Here is an 18,499-nt window from a genome sequence, read left to right as displayed (position 1 = left end):
CTCCAATAGCTTATCCCAGTGAAATGGAGATCTGTTATTGACTAAAAATTCAAAATAATATTTCAATGAAACTCAATCAAATGCAAGAGAACACAAATAGGACAACTTTAAAAAAATGGGAAAATAGTGCATGAACAATATGAGAAGTTTAATAAAAAGGGACATAAAAAAAAACAAACAGACATCCTGAAGATGAAAATATAATGACAGAACTTGAAACAAAAGAAGAAAGAATGAAAAGGAGTTAAGAAAGCCTACATGAATTATAGGACCAAAAAGTGAACAAATAGTCACATCATGGAGACAAGGGAAGAAAGCTGTGTTATAAGAAATAATAGTTGAAAACTTTCCAAATCTTGGGACAGATATGAACACTCAGGTATAGGAAGCTCAAAGGATCCCAAGCAAGATCATACCAAAGCAGATTACTCTGAGACACATTATAATCAAAATGTGAAATGTCAAATACAAAAGAACTTTGAAAGCTCAAGAGATAACTCATTACTACAAGTGAACACTTACAAGGCTATCAGCAGCTTTCTCTATAGAAATTTTTCAGGCCAAGAGAGAAAGGATGATGTATTCACAGTGCTGAAAGGAAAAAAAAGGCCTTCCAATGAAGAATACTATACCTGACAAAACTGTCCTTTAGACATGGAGAGGTAAAGACATTTCCAGACAAAACTGAGGGACTTCATCACCACTAGACCATTGTTACAAGAATTGCTAAAGGGAGTTCCTCAAGCTGAAATGAAAGGATGCTAAGTAACAATATGAATACAAATACAGTGTAAAACTCATTTGTAAAAGTAAATAATAGTCAAATCCAGAATACCCTAAACTATAATGGTGATTTGAAAAATAAGCTTTATCTCTAGTAAAAGAAAAAAAGGTGTAAAGTGTGACATCCATTAAGATAGAATGTGGGTGAGGTGAAGTAGAAGTGTAGACTTTTTTTTTAAAGGCAAGAGTTTTTTTGGGGCACCTGGGTGGTTCAGCCAGTTAAGCGTCCGACTTTGGCTCAGGTCATGATCTCATAGTTCATGGGTTCGAGCCCTGCATCGGGCTCTGTACTGACAGCTTGGAGCCTGGAGCCTGATTCGGATTCTGTGTCTCCCTCTCTCTCTCTGTTCCTCCCCTGCTCATGCTCTGTCTCTCTCTCTCCTTCAAAAATAAATTTAAAAAAATTATTTAAAAAAGCATAGAGTTTTTTAATGCATTGAAGGTTGCTTGTTATCAGCTTAAAGTAGACTGTAATGTCTATAAGATATCTATAGAGAAAGGAATTTATATTGCTATGCAAAATAAATCACAAAGAAAAACAAGAGAGAAGGAAGGAAGGAAGGAAGGAAGGAAGGAAGGAAGGAAGGAACAAAGTCAGAAAACAATTAATGAAATGGTAATAATAAATCCTTACTTACCTATAATTACTTCAAATTTAAATGGACTAAATTCTCCAGTCAAAAGACAGAGTGCCTGAATGGATTAAAAACAAGATCTAACAATATGGTGCTTATGGAAGAATCACTTTAGTTTTAAGAACACACATAGGCTGAAAGTGAAGGGATGATAAATGACTATGTTAAGAGAAAAGAAAAGTGTCAAACAACCTACACTACAAAAGTTAGGAAAAAAAGAGCAAACTAAACCCAAAGTTAGCAGAAGAAATAAAGATTGGAGGAGAAATAAATAGAGATTAGAAAGACAATAGAAAAAAATCAATGAAATGAAGAGCTGGTTTTTTGAAAAGATAAACACAATTGACAAACCTTTAGCTAGATTAACCAAGGGAAGAAAAGAGAGAGGACTCAATAATAAGAATTACAAATGAAAGACATGCTGGTGGTTTAAAAAAATTTTTTTAAAGTTTATTTACTTATTTTGAGAGAGACAGAGACAGCACAAGCAGGGGAGGGACAGAGAGAGAGGGACAGAGAAACCCAAGCAGGCTCCCTGCTGTCAGCTTAGAGCCTGACGTGGGGCTGGAACCCACGAAACACGAGATCATGACCGGAACCGAAGCGAGTCAGATGCTCAACCGAATGAGCCACCAGGCACCCCAAGATGCTGGTGATTTTTAGCAAACATTTAAAGAATTAATGCCAGGGGCGCCTGGGTGGCTTAGTCAGTTAAGCTCCGACTTCGGCTCAGGTAATGGTCTCAGGTCATAGTCTCGCTGTTTGTGAGTTCCAGCCCGTGTTGGGCTCTGTGCTGACAGCTCGGAGCCTGGAGCCTGTTTCGGATTCTGTGTCTCACTCTCTCTCTACCCCTCCCCCGTTCACTCTCTGTCCCTCTGTCTCTCTCTCTCTCAAAAATAAACATTAAAAAATTTTTTTAAAGAATTAATGACAATTCTTCTCAAACTCTTCCAAAAATTGAAGGGGAGGGAACACTCCCAAACTCATTTTATGAGGCCAGCATTACCCTAATACCAAACCTAGATAAGGACCCTATAAGAAAACCACAAGCCAATATACTTGATAAATATAGATGCAAAAATTATCAACAGATTACTAGAAAACTGAATTTTGACAACACACTGGAAAGATTATAAACCATGATCAAGTGGGATTTATCCCTGAGTTGCAAGGTTGGTTTAACATATGCAGACCAATAAACATGATATACCCCATTAACAGATGAAGGGGGGAAAATCACATGATACTCCCAATAGAGGCAGGAAAAACATTTGATGAAATTCAACTTTCATGGTAAAAAACTTCCAACAAATGGGGTATAGAAGGAACATACAATAAACTAAGGACTATGTATGACAATTCCACAGCTAACATTATACTCAGTGGTGAAATCAGTTCCTGATTTTTCTCTAAAATCAGGAACAAGGTAAGGGTGACCACACTCATCACTCCTGTTGAATACAGTACTGAAAGTCCTAGCTAGAACAGTTAGTCAAGAAAAACAAATAAAAGACTTCCAAATCAGAAAGAAAGAAGTAAAATTGTCTCTATTTGCAGATGACATAATATTATGTATAAAAAATCCTAAAAACTGCACCAAAAAACCTGTTGGAATTAATAAATGAATTCAGTACAATTTCAGGATACAAATCAATATAAAAAATCAGTTGCATTTCTATACACCAACAACGAACTATTGGGAAAAGAAATAAAATAATCTCCTTACAATACCTCTAAAGTAAAATATATAGCAATAACTTAACCAAGTGAAAGATCTGTACACTGAAAACTATAAGACTTGGATGAAAGAACTGAAGAAAACACAAATAATGGAAACATATCCCATGTTCATGGATTATAAGATTAATATTGTTAAAATGTCTGCACTATTCAAAACCTCAATAGATTCAGTACAATCCCTATCAAAATTCCAATGTCATTTTTCACAGAAATAGAAAAAAAATACTACAATTTGCATGAAACCACAAGAGACCCGAAATGGATAAAGCAATCTTGAGTAAGAAGAGCACAGCTGTAGGTATTACAATTCCTGATTTCAAATTAGACTACAAAGCTATAGAAATCAAAACAATGTAGTATTGGCATGAAAACAGACACTGTAAATCAATGGCATAGAATAGAGAGCCCAGAAATAAATCCATGCATATATGGTTAACTAATATTTGATAAGGGAGCCAAGAATACTCAATGGAGAAATGATAGTCTTTTCAATAAATAGTGTTAGGAAAACTGGTTATTCATACGGAAAAGGAGTACAATTGGACCCTTGTCTTTCACCACTCATAAACTTTAACTTAAATGGATTAAAAATTTAATCGTAAGGTTTGAAGTTGTAAGAGTCCTAGAAGAAAAACAAAGGAAAAGCTCCTTGACATCAGTCTTGGCAACAATTTTTGTGTATAAAACCAAAAGCACAAGCAGTTAAAGCAAAAATAAAAAATTGGGTCTACTTCAAACTAAAAACCTGTGCACAGCAAAAGAAATAATCAACAAAATGAAAAGGCAACCTATGGAATGGGAAAAAATGTTTGCAAACTAGATAGCTGATAAAGAGTTAATATCCACAATATAAGAAACTCATACAACTCAATAGCAAAATAATAATAATAATATGATTAAAAATAGATGACCTGAAGAGACATTTTTACAAAAAAACCCAACAACATACAAGTGGACAAAGGATACATAAAAAGATGTTCAGTGTTATTAACCATCAGGGAAATGCAAACGAAACCCATAATGAGATATCACCTCACACCTGCTAGAATGGCTATTGTCAAAAGACAAGAGAGATATTAAGTATTAGTGAGCATGTGAAGAAAAGGGAGCCCTTTTACACTGTTGGTGGGAAGTAAACTGGTACAGCCACCGTGCAATTAAAACAACAATGAGGTATCATTATAAACCTATAAGAATGTTTAGATTACTCATTTATTGCTGGTGTGAATGTAAAATACTCCAAAAAAGGCTTATAAGTTCCTTTTAAAGGTAAGAATGACCTTAGCATTACAACCCAACAATTGTATTCTTAAGCATTTGTCCCAGAGAAATGAAAATGTATGTTCACACAAAAGCCTATACATGCATGTTCATGGTAACATTATTCATAATACTTAAAATGTGGAACTAACCAAATGTCCTTCAATGATTATTGATAGTTATTACTGAATGGTTAAACACACTATAGTACATCCACATCTTGGAAATAACACTCAACAATAAAAAAGAATAAACTATTGTTTATTCTTGTGCTTATCAATATAACTTGAATGAGTCTCAAGGAAATTGTGTTGAGTGTAAAAGTCAATTTCAAAAGGATATATACTTCATGATCCCTTTTATATAACATTGTGAAATAACAGAATTGTAGAAATGGAGAACAGAATGTGGTCACCAGGGCTTAGGTATGGAGCATGGGAGTGGGAGGGTATGAGTATAAAGTGATAGCAAGAAGGAGTCTTGTGATGATGGTGCAGTTAACCATCTCCACATGTGGTAAGATTGTGTAGAGCTACACACATACATGTAAACTGGGGAATGTAAATAAGTTCTACAGATTGTACCAATGTCAATTGCCTAGTTTTGATATTATACTATAGTTTTGCATGATGTTAACATTGCGGCAAGCTGGATGAAGGGTGCATGAACCTTTTTGTACATATCTTTGCAACTTCCTATGAATTTATAGTAATTTCAGAATATACTCCTAAAAACTGCAAATAAGTAATGAAAAGAGGAAATATTAAAAACATCCTTAGAAAATTCACATTTTCTTTAAAGAAATGTGGCTGAATTCTCAAAAATAATAATGGAAACGAGAAAATGGAAAGAAAGTAATCCCAATATATAGTTAGATTCAGTGAAAATATCTTTAGGTCTAAAAAAAAAGATGGCTGGTACAAAAAACCCCACAGAATTTGGCACTACTAAAATAAAAGGTATTCCTTATGTTGCTGAGAATGATCCCAGATGGATGGTTGGAGATGAAGGAAGAAATATAGCAATAAAAATAGTAAATATGTGGATACATACAAATGTATGCTAATGCCAGGGGTGATAAATGGAATCAAAGTATTCTAAGTTCCTTGCAAAATCTGAGATGAGGGGAAAGGACCAATGACTTAATGCGGCTAAGTCAGTATTAATTTGTCATCTCTGGAAAGTCACAAAAAGAATATTAAAGGTGTGTAAGACTTTCAGATTAGCATAAGGAAAAGTTCAATGAATTTTTGTTAATCCAAAGGAGAAAAATGAACAATCTTGACAAAATAAATAGAAAAGTGAGTGATACAAGATCGGATGAATTTTTCCTCAAGCTATCAGAATTTATTGTATAGCTATTAAGATATTGCAATGATGGTGAAGTTTGGCAAATAGATTAATGAAAGAAAAATATAAGTTCTAGAAATAGGCCACTTGATTTATGACTCTTAGGGTGCTAGAATAGAGTTAGGACTTAACTACGTAGCAGTGTTCACCTATGATAGTCCAATCTATCCATCAACAATTTAAAGTTATGCTTGCCATAGAGACAGAAATGTGTACATTCTTTCCTTAGATGATTAGTTGTAAGAGGAAGTAATGGACACGTACTATTAAATTTCCTCATTATTCTGTCATGCTGAAGACTCTGTTTTCGTTACATATTCTTTACAAATGATGAAAGGCTAAAACAAATAAATTCATACTCAACTGAGAGACATCCTTCTTCTTATCATATGTATATACATACATACATACATACATACATACATACATACGTACGTACATACATACATCTGCTACTTCCATCATGGGTTGATTTAATTAATTTCTTTGAGTTCGGAAGTGCTTTATTATTTCTGCTGAGTATCCCTATATTTTACTCCTACAGCGGTATTTTCAAGTGAGATTCTAGAAATTCCTACCTAACACCAAATAAGTTGCTTTGATAGATGTTTATGTTGAACAATATAATACCCTAACTGAAAATATTTCCATGTGGTATGTTAATATTTTTCACTGGAAACCTTGATATTTTCCTGGAAATTTAATTATAAGCTTGTACTTTTATATGAAGATTTTCTCAAAGTAGATACTAAATACTCAATAATTTAATCTGAAAGGAAACTTGTGTATTAGAGGAAAGATTAGTAGACATTAGACAAAATATTTCATCACTTGTCATCATTCGATAGTTCCACTGGTTAGATTTACTTATTTGCCTATATTATGAAAAGGATTATAAAACAACTTACTTTTTACTTTCCCTAGATTATCTAGATTATATTCCATAATACACAACAAGGCTAATTAGATGCCTTTTATTACTTATTATAAATGAGTATTATAAACCTAATTGTATATTATATTTAAAAAGGGACAAGAGCCTTTTAAAATAGGAATACACAGGGGCGCCTGGGTGGCGCAGTCGGTTAAGCGTCCGACTTCAGCCAGGTCACGATCTCGCGGTCTGTGAGTTCGAGCCCCGCGTCAGGCTCTGGGCTGATGGCTCGGAGCCTGGAGCCTGTTTCCGATTCTGTGTCTCCCTCTCTCTCTGCCCCTCACCCGTTCATGCTCTGTTTCTCTCTGTCCCAAAAATAAATAAAAAAATGTTGAAAAAAAAAAATAAAAAATAAAATAGGAATACACATTTTCTTTTTCCTAGTCCTGTATTGTTGTTGTGTGTGTGTGTGTGTGTGTGTGTGTGTGTGTGTGTGTGTGTGTGTTGGTTTGCGTTGGTGGGTTGTTGATGAGGGGCAGGTAACCAGAAATACGCAAGGATTTAACAAACACCTTTGTAAAAGTGAACGTACACTAGTTGGGTTGTGCATCTTGTATACAAGCCTTTAATTTATAGTGAATGATTACGTAAAATACCTGACACTTGTACATATTGGATTCAATACATGATAGTTTAATCACTGCTATTCACTTTGCTTCCTTTTCTCTTGAGATCATTGTTCCAATGAAATCTTGGTTTTGATTGGGAATGAGGGAAGTGAGTTTAGGGCAGGTGTGGGCATGGTTCTGAGGTAGAAGAAGGTTGAATGACCAGCAGATAATTTGAGTTCTATGAATAGAAGGGTTTGACAGAAAAACATGAAACAGATGCTTGTCCCCTTCTCACTTGTGCGTGGATCCCTAGATGCTGCATTGGAACTTCTTCCTGGCCAAAGGCAAAACGCATAACATTGCATTAAAGGTGTAACAAGGCAGGGGAAACAAAACAAAACAAAACAAAACAAAACAAAACAACACAAAACAAAACAAAAACCTCCTTGTTCTACTTCCATTCAGATAAAATGAAGGAGAGAAAGGAAAGCATGGGTTCCGGTGTGGGTGGAAACCAAATGGAATTTGATCAAGTAGGAATGGTGACATCAACTTAAAATGTTTCAGAAAAGTGTTTCTGGGACAACTGAATTTTAAGTGGACATTCTCTCATGAATTTTTTGGTAGCCCAGTGTCCATTACCTGCCTATATATGACATTAGTTGGGTAGGGGGGTGGAGTGGGTGTTCAAAAGGTTGAGATTTCAAATGCAAATTTTAATAAGATCTAATTAAAAAGAAAAAAATTGAAACGTGCAGATTTAGACTTAATTCAACCATCAGATCCTAAAACAGTTTCGAACTAAAATAACATTCTACATATAATAATGTTCCATATAGAATTAATATTTAAAATATTTATGGGTGTTGAGTAAAAAATATATCTGATTGACACCACCTCCATAATGGAGTATAATGTCCTGCATATTTACTGATTTAACAAAAGGACTATATAATGAGAAAGCTAGATTTTAGAAATGGATTTGTTTCTCTATAACTTTCTCCTGAGGTTAAGAGGAACAAAAGTAGTACTTACCTGTTAGGGTAATGAAATAAAATGTAACTTAATCCCAAGGAAGTAATTAAGTAAAGTAATTTTGGGGCATAATGCCATACTGTCTGTATACTCTGGGACCCAGAACAAGGATTCTTAATTTGGAGTCTGTGAAACCCGTGGATGGATAAACAAAATATTATGTAATGTTATGTTAAATTTGGTGTTTGTGTGTACATATGTGCTTTTCTGTTTGTTTTTTGACCAAGGGATCCCATAGCTTTCATTAAATGAAATGATCTTTTATTAAAATAATTTCTACTATTAGCTGATTACTATTCCAGTTTTAATAATGACTCTGTGATGAGCTGCCTCCTCACTCATGATTTTGCTTGGACATTAAAATAAATAGTGTTTTGAGACAGTCATCGTTAGTATTCATTTTCCAGCTCGTTAATTTTGATAATGTTATATATAGTACACAGTTGTCTTATTATTAGTTATAATAGCCCTGAATTCCATTTGTCTTTACATGTTTGCATCCAGTAATTGCTTAATGATCTATGTTCTGTAGTTTTTCAAAATTTTTTAAAAGAACGTTATCTTCCTATGTATATTTTTAAAATTAGTGTATTTGAATTGGTACCAGTAACGAAATTGTAATTAACAAGGAAACAGCTATTAATGCAGGGGGCTGTCTCAATATATAGTATATTCATGAAGTTAAAGACTGTAGTTGATAATAAACTATATTAAGAGAACATCTATTAGTTTCATAACCAGAAAAATAAAGCCCAATAAAAAGATGCAATATGCATATATAGCATCAAAAATGTATGCTATAAAAATGTGATAGAAATGGTAATGATAGTAGTAGTAATAACATATAAACATACAAAATATTATGATGCAAATAGATCAAAGTAATCATAAATGTGAAAATATTAGCTAACACATCTTTTGGGTGGATCATTAAGGGTTCAGTCAGGAAAGCAGAAGCCACTCTATGTATCTGGGTCTTACAGGGTTTATGTGATGGTGAGTTAGAAGGGGGGACACAGAGGCCAGGGAAATGCTGCTGCAGGTTGTGTGGCTTTCACCAAAGGCAGGAGGTGGTGACCCTGAAGATCTCTGCCTGGAACACAGAAGCAGGTGGCTCTCAAATGCTCACCTGGAAGCTGCTGCAGTTCTCCAGTATCTTTGGGAGCTTCCAGAGTGATCCCAGTCTGCAGTGGTTTCTACAAACTTGCTGGGAAACTTCTGTGAATCTCTCATCTGCCCCACATATGCTTGCATTTAACTCTGGAGAATAATTTCTTCTGCTTCTCTCTCCTATTTCCCAAGTCTCCTATGAATTCCTCACACTAGGAAACTTTAACCCAGATCATATAAAGGAGATTCTGGGAGACAGTTTCCAGCCTATCAGTGTAGGCTACATATATCCCAAGCACTTTATGAATGCTTTGCAATCATTTTATTTAATCCTCTTGGCAACTCTATGATCTAGGTAGTATGTATTATCATTTACAATTAGTAGATGAAGTATTGAATGTTAAAGTGATGGTCTTACCCAAAGTCAAACAGCTAATAAGTAGAAGTTGACTTAAAGTGTCCATCTGATTTCAAAGCTTTGGTGTGTAATCATTACCTTATCCTGTGTCTTTTGCATTTCGTTTACATTAGTAATATTATTGATATTAAGTATGAATGAAATCCTCCATTGGTGACAGTTAATACATTCTGTTTGTAACTTGAATGCCTCAAATTTAACTAAGCCTGTGACTGCAAATAGATCACATCAAAATTAATACCTATATTTTATTAATCCCCAGGTCCTTAGACTAAAATTTCCACAAATGTTTTTGTTCCAGGGCAGGAGTGCTATTACCACTTCCATTGTTATTTCAATTTTTATGTGTCCACAACCAACATTTCCCAGGGATCCTTGGCTAAAGGAAGACTTGAAGATCTCTGAAGCAGCAAATTAGGAGGACGCCCCACACTATAGGCCGGATTCCTGGGTGAAAAAGGGGCAGGCAAGGTCATTAGTAGAAGAGGCGAAGGCATGCCCTCTCCAAATCTTTTCTAAGTTCAGGGCAGCCATTGAGCTGTCGGCCTGAGCTCTAAGGAGGGCTTTCGTCATTGAGCTGGAAGTCGGGGTCCGGTGCATTGTCCTCAGAGCTGGGGAGCAACTCCATGGTGTGGTTCCAGCATCCCCATAGGGTCTGAGGGTGGAGGCTCGCGGTTTGTTTGTTGGGCGGGCAGGAGGGGTAGGTTTCTGGCAAGGGGCGAGGCTCCGGAGACACAGGGATATCCTGACACCGTGCAGCCAGCTCTGGGGCTCCAGGACGGGGTGGTGGTGGTGAGGGGTCTTCATGGTGTGCCCTGATTTCAGGCCTTCCAGGAAGCTTGCATCCCGGGACAGGTTTGGGGTGGCTCCCCCAAAAAAGCATTGTCGGTGGCTCTCCTTTGGGCAGTTGCGAAGATAACTGCATCCCAAGGCAGTAAAGGCGTTATGTTACCCAGGGACTCTGCCCCCTAGGAGCTCGCGCGCTGTTAGGGCTCCCGGGTCGGTGGGTGGGTACGCCCTCGACGCCAGCTCGTCGGAAGGTGAGCGCTGCGGTGTGTCTGGATCTGCGCCTGCGCTGGGCCTCCATAGAGTTAGAGCGCGAAGCTTCGAGGGAGCGCCCTGTGCCTGCCTTGTAGGAGCTTGCGCTGCAGGCTCTCTTGGCCGCCACCCAGCACGGCTCACGGGTGGCCAGTGTAGTGCGGACAGCCAGGCGCAGCATCTCCATCTCGGTCAGGTTCTAGCACTCAGGGAATTTCATGTCACAGCTCTTGCACTGATGGTAAGAATTGTAGCTAAGCCCTACCCCCCCCCCCCCCCCCCCACCCCGTACCCCCGCTGGAAGCACAGAACATTTCCTCGTATTCAGCCTCCTTACCTGACACCGATTGCTGTTCTGGAATAGCTTCTTCCTTGTGTGAATAATCCTTGTGAAACTTTTCTGCAGTCGGGTTTCTATCTCCAGCCTGACATCAGGTGCACGACTCCTTTCTCTTTTCTTCAATCTGTGTGCCCCTCTGTTCTCTTTGTATATAAATCTTGGGTGGAGGGGATCATGGTGGTGATCAACCTTTTTGTTGCCAGAGCATCTTTGCAAATACAAGGATTTAAATTTTCAGGTCTGAGAAGAGAGGTTTCTATCCAGTTCAAGTGCTCGAAATTATTCTTGTTCTTTGTTGGTGGATACATGGATTGAGTGGGAGGATAATTCCTCTTATAAATACAATAATTTAAAGCTAGGCTATTGTCCAGCCAAGGTACTCAACCTACCCTATTGCAAAAATTAACTATTTTCATTTTGTTTATGACTAAATTTATCCTGTGTCTTTACTATATATTCATTAATGGAATACAAGGATATCCAAAATTAGTTATGAGACTAGTGATATTTTTAAAATTTAACAATAATTACTTGGCTTATTAAGACTGTATGACCCATCTTCTAAAGACAATATAGGAACACTTTATTTTATTTTAAAAGTAGGAAAATAGACACAGAAACTTTCCATCTAAGTTGAAAGGTAAAAAGGAGTGCATGAGATCTTCAGAGGTTTCAGATTAGAAATTACTGTGGCTTTAAAGCTTTATTATCTGACCTGATTTTGCTTTATCTGAGTGCCCAGGCCTTCTGTGACAAGAGTAATCCAGTTGGTTCTTCCATTTCTTTTTCATTATTTGTAATGTATGATGTATTTAAATAGAATATGATACATCTATAGAAGCAGAACTCAAAATATTTTACATTATATTCCACTGATGTATAATTGGGGTTTAAATGAACCCTGCATTGCTTTAACCACAGTATAGGAATGACCTCTTTAGTTATAATTAATAATTGAGATCTTAAATAAAAGAAATAAAGAAGACCTGTGCCAACTGGTTGCTTGCTTACTTTTTCAGCGTATAAAAAAAATCACAGTTGTCTGTTAAATATTTTGCTACATAGTATTTTTCTGGTAGAAATCCTTTGCTCTTTTTAGCTCCAACTCTATGTTCAATCTGTACGTTTTTGAGATACCGTGAATTATTTTATCCATGTCTCTGAGATCACCTTGGAATCTTGTCATCTACAAGGTCCATTTAGCCTCTACTCGGGTAAATCAGTGTGTTCCTAGATTGTTGGCAATGTGAACAAATATCCCAGAGATATCATGACAGCAGTTTCTTGTATAGGAAATTTGAAGAGTGTTTTCTGCTGGGCTAAGAAATCTATGCGTGCTTTAATTGTTGTTAATTAGGACAAAAAGAGACTTTAATTACTATTATGTACCTGGGGTCAGTAAACTAAGAATTCATTTTTTCATTTATTCATTCATTCATTCAGTACCAGCTATGAGCTCTGTAGAGTTCTAGGCTCTAGGGAGAGAGTAGAGATCTCTCTACTCTCATGCTTTCAGTTCTGCGGTAGAGGATGAGCAGAGGCAGGCACAAAAAGATGAAAAAATATTAAATGAGATGATTCTGGAGAATGCTAAATGATAGGAAGAAAATAAGATAATGAAGTGATAAAGACTTATGAAGATGGGTTAGGGTAAGCTTCTCTTAAGAAGATATCATTAGAGACAAATGATGACAAGCCAGGCACCTGAACATCTGAGAGAAGAGCATTCAAGGCAGAAGAAATAGGCCACCAACAAAAAAAGACAATGGGATGGGGAATTTCCAGTATCCCTTCTGTTAGTACTCCTAATATCTGATTTTCTGGCCCACTCATAAGACCACTGTTTCTCACAGAATCTAAACTCAAAATAACAATTGACAGACTAGAATTCTGGGCTAAAACTAGCAAGGTGACACGTGACTGATGTGAATGTACAATGGTGCATACAAATTCACAAACCTAGTTACACAGCACAAAAGATATCCACGTGGCTTGGCAGCTGTTCTTATGAGAACAGTTTAATTGACCACAAATTGGAGCTTGCTCTTTGCTGTTCCTGACTAGAAAAAAAACAATGTATAGATATCACCCTTCGGCAGCTTTCTGCCCAATTTAAGGCATCATTATAGCTACCCCAAAATGGAACAGCCTGCTTCAGCAAGTAGAGAAATCTCCATTGCTTAACTCACTAAAAAAAAGAAGAATGATTACCCATCAGGGCTTTGGGAAAAAGTAAATATTGTTTGGAGACTAGTTTAAGACATTTTTTGGTTTTTGTGAGTCGGTGGCTTGTTAACTTGCTTCTAATGTTCATTCCAACGAATTTTTTTTTTCATTTTGGGATATGGTTAAGAAGGAAAAAATAACGTTTGTATATAAGGTATATGGTGAAGTCTACCAAAAGTTTAGTTTGTAATGTATTTCTCAAAATAGTAATCTGAAGTTTAAAATTCTTGGGCTATAATTTACAAAATCGTTTTTTTATTATGTTTCTTTATTTTTGAGAGGCAGAATGCGAGCAGGGGAAGGGAAGAGAGAGAGGGGGACACAGAATCAGAAGCAGGCTCCAGGCTCTGAGCTGTCAGCAGAGAGCCCGACGCGGGGCTCGAAGTAACAAACCAGGAGATCAATGACCTGAGCCAAAGTCGGACGCTCAACCGACTGAGCCACCCAGGAGCCCCTTGGGCTATAATTTTTAAAAGAATTTAGATCACAGTTGTAGTATTTCTTTGGCCAAGTAGAATAAGAAAAATAAATGTAAGTAAATATTTCTTGGCTTTGTGTGTGTTAGCTGTGTAACATAGTTTTCTCTTCTGTACTTCACTTTCCTCACAAGGAGGACAATAGCTTGTACCTGCCTGAAAAGATTATCATTAGGATTAAATCATTTGGTGTATATAAAGTAGGTAGAGCAGTGCTGGCAACAGTAAGTACTATATAAGTGTTCACAATTATTATTAGATACACATATATGCTGTATTTTGCTTTCAGGAATTAATGACCAAATTAATAACTGAGACACCTGACCAGCCAATCCCATTTCTCATTGACCATCTTCAGTCTAAACAAGGAAACCGCGGACAGCTTCAAAGAACTTTATCTGGATCTGCAGCTCTCTGGGCAGAAAGTGAAATAGCAGGTAAGTAAAAAAATATATTTTACAGTTGATTTTGTTACATTTAATTAAAAATGTACAATAATCTTTCTGATTATAAGATAAATGTAAATGGTCACTAAGGGTTTCATGTATTCATTTGTAACTTAACCCATATGCTAAAGTTTCACTCCTGTATGGAATTTAAGAGACAAAATTAACGAACAAATGAAAAAAGACAAAAAAGAGTCTTAAATGCAGAGAACACACTAGTGGTTGCCAGAGGGGAGGTGGAAGGGAGGGGTGAAAAAGATAAAAAGGATCAAGAGTACATTTATCTTGATGACCACTAAGTAATGTATAGAATTGTTGAATCATTATATTGTACACCTGAAACTACTACAACCCTGTATGTTAATAATACTTAAATAAAAAAGAAAAAAAAATTTAATTTTCCATAAGATACTCTTGAATTTGAACATATTGTTATATATTATGCTATGTATCATGCTTCAAGATATGAGAATCTGTATATTCCATTTTAATAGAAGATTCAGATTTGCACAAAAAGGTTTCATTCCATATTAATTCAAACTAACTTTTCTTTCTTTTCATAAAGAATTTGAATTCAGGGCTTATAGCTTATCTGTAGAAAGGTAAACAAAGATTTTTACGAAGTTACCTTTCACTTTGTCCAAACTAATGATTATTCTCTATTTCCCGTGGCGCCCATTGTTATCTTATGTAGTAAGTTCACCCTTACGTGGATTCAGTTACTCCGGTCGTTGGGGAACCAACCTTACCAAGTCTGCAATAGCCTCATCTCCCCAATAAGCACTGACTGAGAGAACTGGGTAGATTTGACTTTGATCTTCGCGTATAGAATGTGTCCGACAGTTTTTTTCTTCTACGTACTGGCTTGTTGGTTTGCCATTTACTTATGAAACCAAATCCCCTATGCCTGTTGCATCAGTAGGCAACTCCTTGCCTAATTCCCGTGGAAATCTGTTTGATATGACTCCACATGTTTCCCTGGAATGACATCTTCTTCACTTCTCTCATCCTTTTCATGCTCTATGAGATCCCATGAAAAGATTTTGGTCTTCTTTGGCTATATTCTCATACTGGTACCTTCTTGAGACCATGTTTCAAAGCCACACTCAAGTGGGTAGGGAATAGGGTATCCTCTGAAAAATGTAGAGCTCTCTGGTATCAGTTATCCATACAGAAGTATCTGCATTATATAGGAAACTAGGATATGAACTTTTGGCATATAAAAGAGAATCCTTGCTTTTTCCTGGCCTCACTTTCTTGGGTTTAGATTTTAAGTAGCATGTATGGGTATATAGGCATGAACTTTGGTTTGTAGGTGCAAAGTTGGCACTCATCATGTAAAGGCAGACCATATGAAACTTACGAGCCCAGTGAGGTCGTATGAGCCCACATTTATAAATTGTAGTATCTGGATAGTAGTATGTTAAACTCTGCGGTTTTAATCATCACACGTTTAGGATCTCATACTTTCCGTGGATCAGAAGTCCATACCTGGAGCAACTAGATCCTCTGTCTAACCTCACAAGGCTGGAAATTAAGATATTGGCCTGGTTGCATTCTCATCTGGAGGTTGGAATAAGAAAGATCTGGCTTCCAAATTCATTCAGACTGTTGGCAGCATTAATTTACTTGTGGCTGTATGACTGAGGTTTCTGTTTTCTTGCTGGATTTTAGCCCGGGTTGCTCTCAACTCCTAGATGCAATTCACAGTTCTTTGCCATGTGGCTTTCACATCATGGAAGCTGACTTCCTTAAAATCAGCAAGGGACTTTCTCTTATTCAAGTCTACTGAGCATATATAATATAGCATAATCATAGCATTGACATCCTATCATCTTTACCATATTCTGTTGATTTGAAGCAAGTCAGAGGTCCTATCTACTACACTTAAGGGGAGGGAATTATATAGGGCATAATGTCAGGGGCAAAAATAATGGGAGTCATCTTAGAACTCTGACCAGCACAAGTACTGCTTGGAGAGGGTGAAGGAGGGGAGGAGATTTTTATAACCCCCAATTTACTGACTTGGGTAATATCATACATGCATATTTCACAAAGCAAGATGGGAACACAGGAGTAAATTTATGAAGGACAATAATAAGTCCACTTCCTGTTGATCACTTTGAGTTTCCCATGGGGCATTTTAGTAGGTATTTCCAGCAAGCAGTTAGATATGAGTCTAAAACTCTGGGGACAGGTCAAGACAGGACTCACAGAGTGGCATTCAGTATGATGCAAGTTATGATAACCAATGGAAGAAATTGTGGTCAAATTTGTAGGTAAAGTAGGGGATGGACTGGGGGAAGCAAGTGTGGGATTACGTCTGATGCCTAAAATTTTGTCTTTTTATTAAGAAGTGAGATTGTTTGATGGGAGTATTAGCAACCAAAAAGAATGAAATCTTGCCATTTGCAACTACATGGATGGAACTAGAGGGAATTATGGTAAGCGAAATTAGTCAGGGAAAGACAAATGCCATATGACTTCACTCATATGAGGACTTTAAGATACAAAACAGATGAACATAAGGGAAGGGAAGCAAAAATAATAAAAGAACAGGGAGGGGGACAAAACATACAAGACTCTTAAATATGGAGAACAAACAGAGGGTTACTGGAGGGGTTTTGGGAGGGGGGATGGGCTAAATGGGTAAGGGGCATTAAGGAATCTACTTCTAAAATCATTGTTGCACTATATGCTAACTAACTTGGATGTAAATTAAAAAAATATATAATAATTTAAAAAACTAAAAAAAAAAGAAGTGAGATTGTTTGCTGAGGACAACAGGATTGGGTATTGGATAGGGGAGATTAGAGTGAGTGATGCCAATTGTGAAAAGTCACCAAGGAGAAGAAAACAAGAATTGACAAAAGGAAAAAAAAAGACTATGAGGCAGTTCTGGGGCCTCTCTGAAGTTGAAGACATGAGTTAAACATAGAAACCATTAGCACGGTTGTGCTATTTCTCCAACAGTGCCCAGAAGTAGTGGGAAGCAAACAGGGCAGACAGTTGGAGGGACTGATTGAGAATTGTGGTTGTGGTACGGCAAGGGCGGAGGGCAAAATAACAGTTTAGCACAGCAATTGAGGACGTTTGGGAGCAATTTATGCAAGTGATCGAAGCACAAGGTCTAGTATGAGAAGGTAGTGAGCAAAGATAGGAAAACAATTAGACAAAAAAAGCAGATCAGAGAGCTAAAGACCTTTTGGAAGGCTGGTACAGTGTAGGTGCAGTGAAAATATGAGAGATGTAGGACAGGGGATTGTGATATTTGAGATAAAAAAACAGGTGGAATGAGTCCCGATGATGAGAATGTCCTGTTGGTAGCTTTAGTTTTGGGGTGTCTTAATTATTAGGGAAGTGAAGCTTTTTAGAGTTAGGGAGGACAAGGAAGTATGAGACTTCATGCATGATTTATCTGAGGATTAAGAAGATGAAGCCAGAGTTTCATTCAAGTTGTTGAAAAGTTAAGGGAGACTGTGCCAAGGTCTTAAGTCAGGCTGTGGAGTAATCAGGAGCAGAAAGATGGTAACAATGAAGAGTGCTGAATAGCGTAAGCAGGCAGCATATACTGCAAAAGAGAAGGGACTTCCCACTTAACATTGTTGGGCCAGGAGAACCCAATCTTTGGTGGGTACCACATGGGACAACGAGCCTTCCATTCCAGGAAGCTGCAGAGGAGGGAGCGCTCTTGTGGAAAGAGTGAGGTGTCTCTTCAGACATGAGGATAGAGAAATGTTTGTTTACCATGGAATGTATGCCCCAGAAGGTGAAAAGGAAAAATTTTAGAGAGAAAGAGTATGACAGGAGGGAGAAGTAAAGCATAGGATAATTCTTGGATATGAATATAAGTGGTGATGTTATAATTTAGGTGACAATAAGTAATGCCAGTTTACATCTTGACTACAGTTTTGAATTGTTTTCTTCTGGTGCATCTTCTAATTAGCAAGAAAATTTGTTAATATTCAAGGTATCATGGTATAATACCTTTTGAAAATATCTGAAGTTGTCCTTTTATTGCCTTTAAATATATCTAGCAATGTGGGACACAGCATCATCTACAAGTCTGTCATTTAGCATTGTTGAGGAGAAACTTGAAACCTGCCTTATTTTTATTTCTTTTTCGATATTCTAATTATTTTTCTTAAATACTTATG

At 36.9% G+C, this 18,499-nt stretch overlaps 1 protein-coding gene across 1 annotated transcript in view; it reads left to right on the top strand.

Moving 5' to 3' along the window:
• The window catches only part of CF2H8orf34 (chromosome F2 C8orf34 homolog), a 167,029-nt gene that overhangs the window by 66,228 nt on the left and 82,302 nt on the right, over nucleotides 1-18,499 (top strand). The window contains 1 exon segment of the mRNA XM_032591940.1: nucleotides 14,186-14,333. Within this exon segment, the coding sequence (XP_032447831.1) occupies nucleotides 14,186-14,333 (148 nt within the window).

Source organism: Lynx canadensis, chromosome F2 (assembly GCF_007474595.2).
Source record: "Lynx canadensis isolate LIC74 chromosome F2, mLynCan4.pri.v2, whole genome shotgun sequence".
Lineage (NCBI taxonomy): Eukaryota > Metazoa > Chordata > Mammalia > Carnivora > Felidae > Lynx > Lynx canadensis.
The sequence above is the reverse complement of the archived record's forward strand: the minus strand, read 5'-3'. Positions and strand labels throughout refer to the sequence as shown.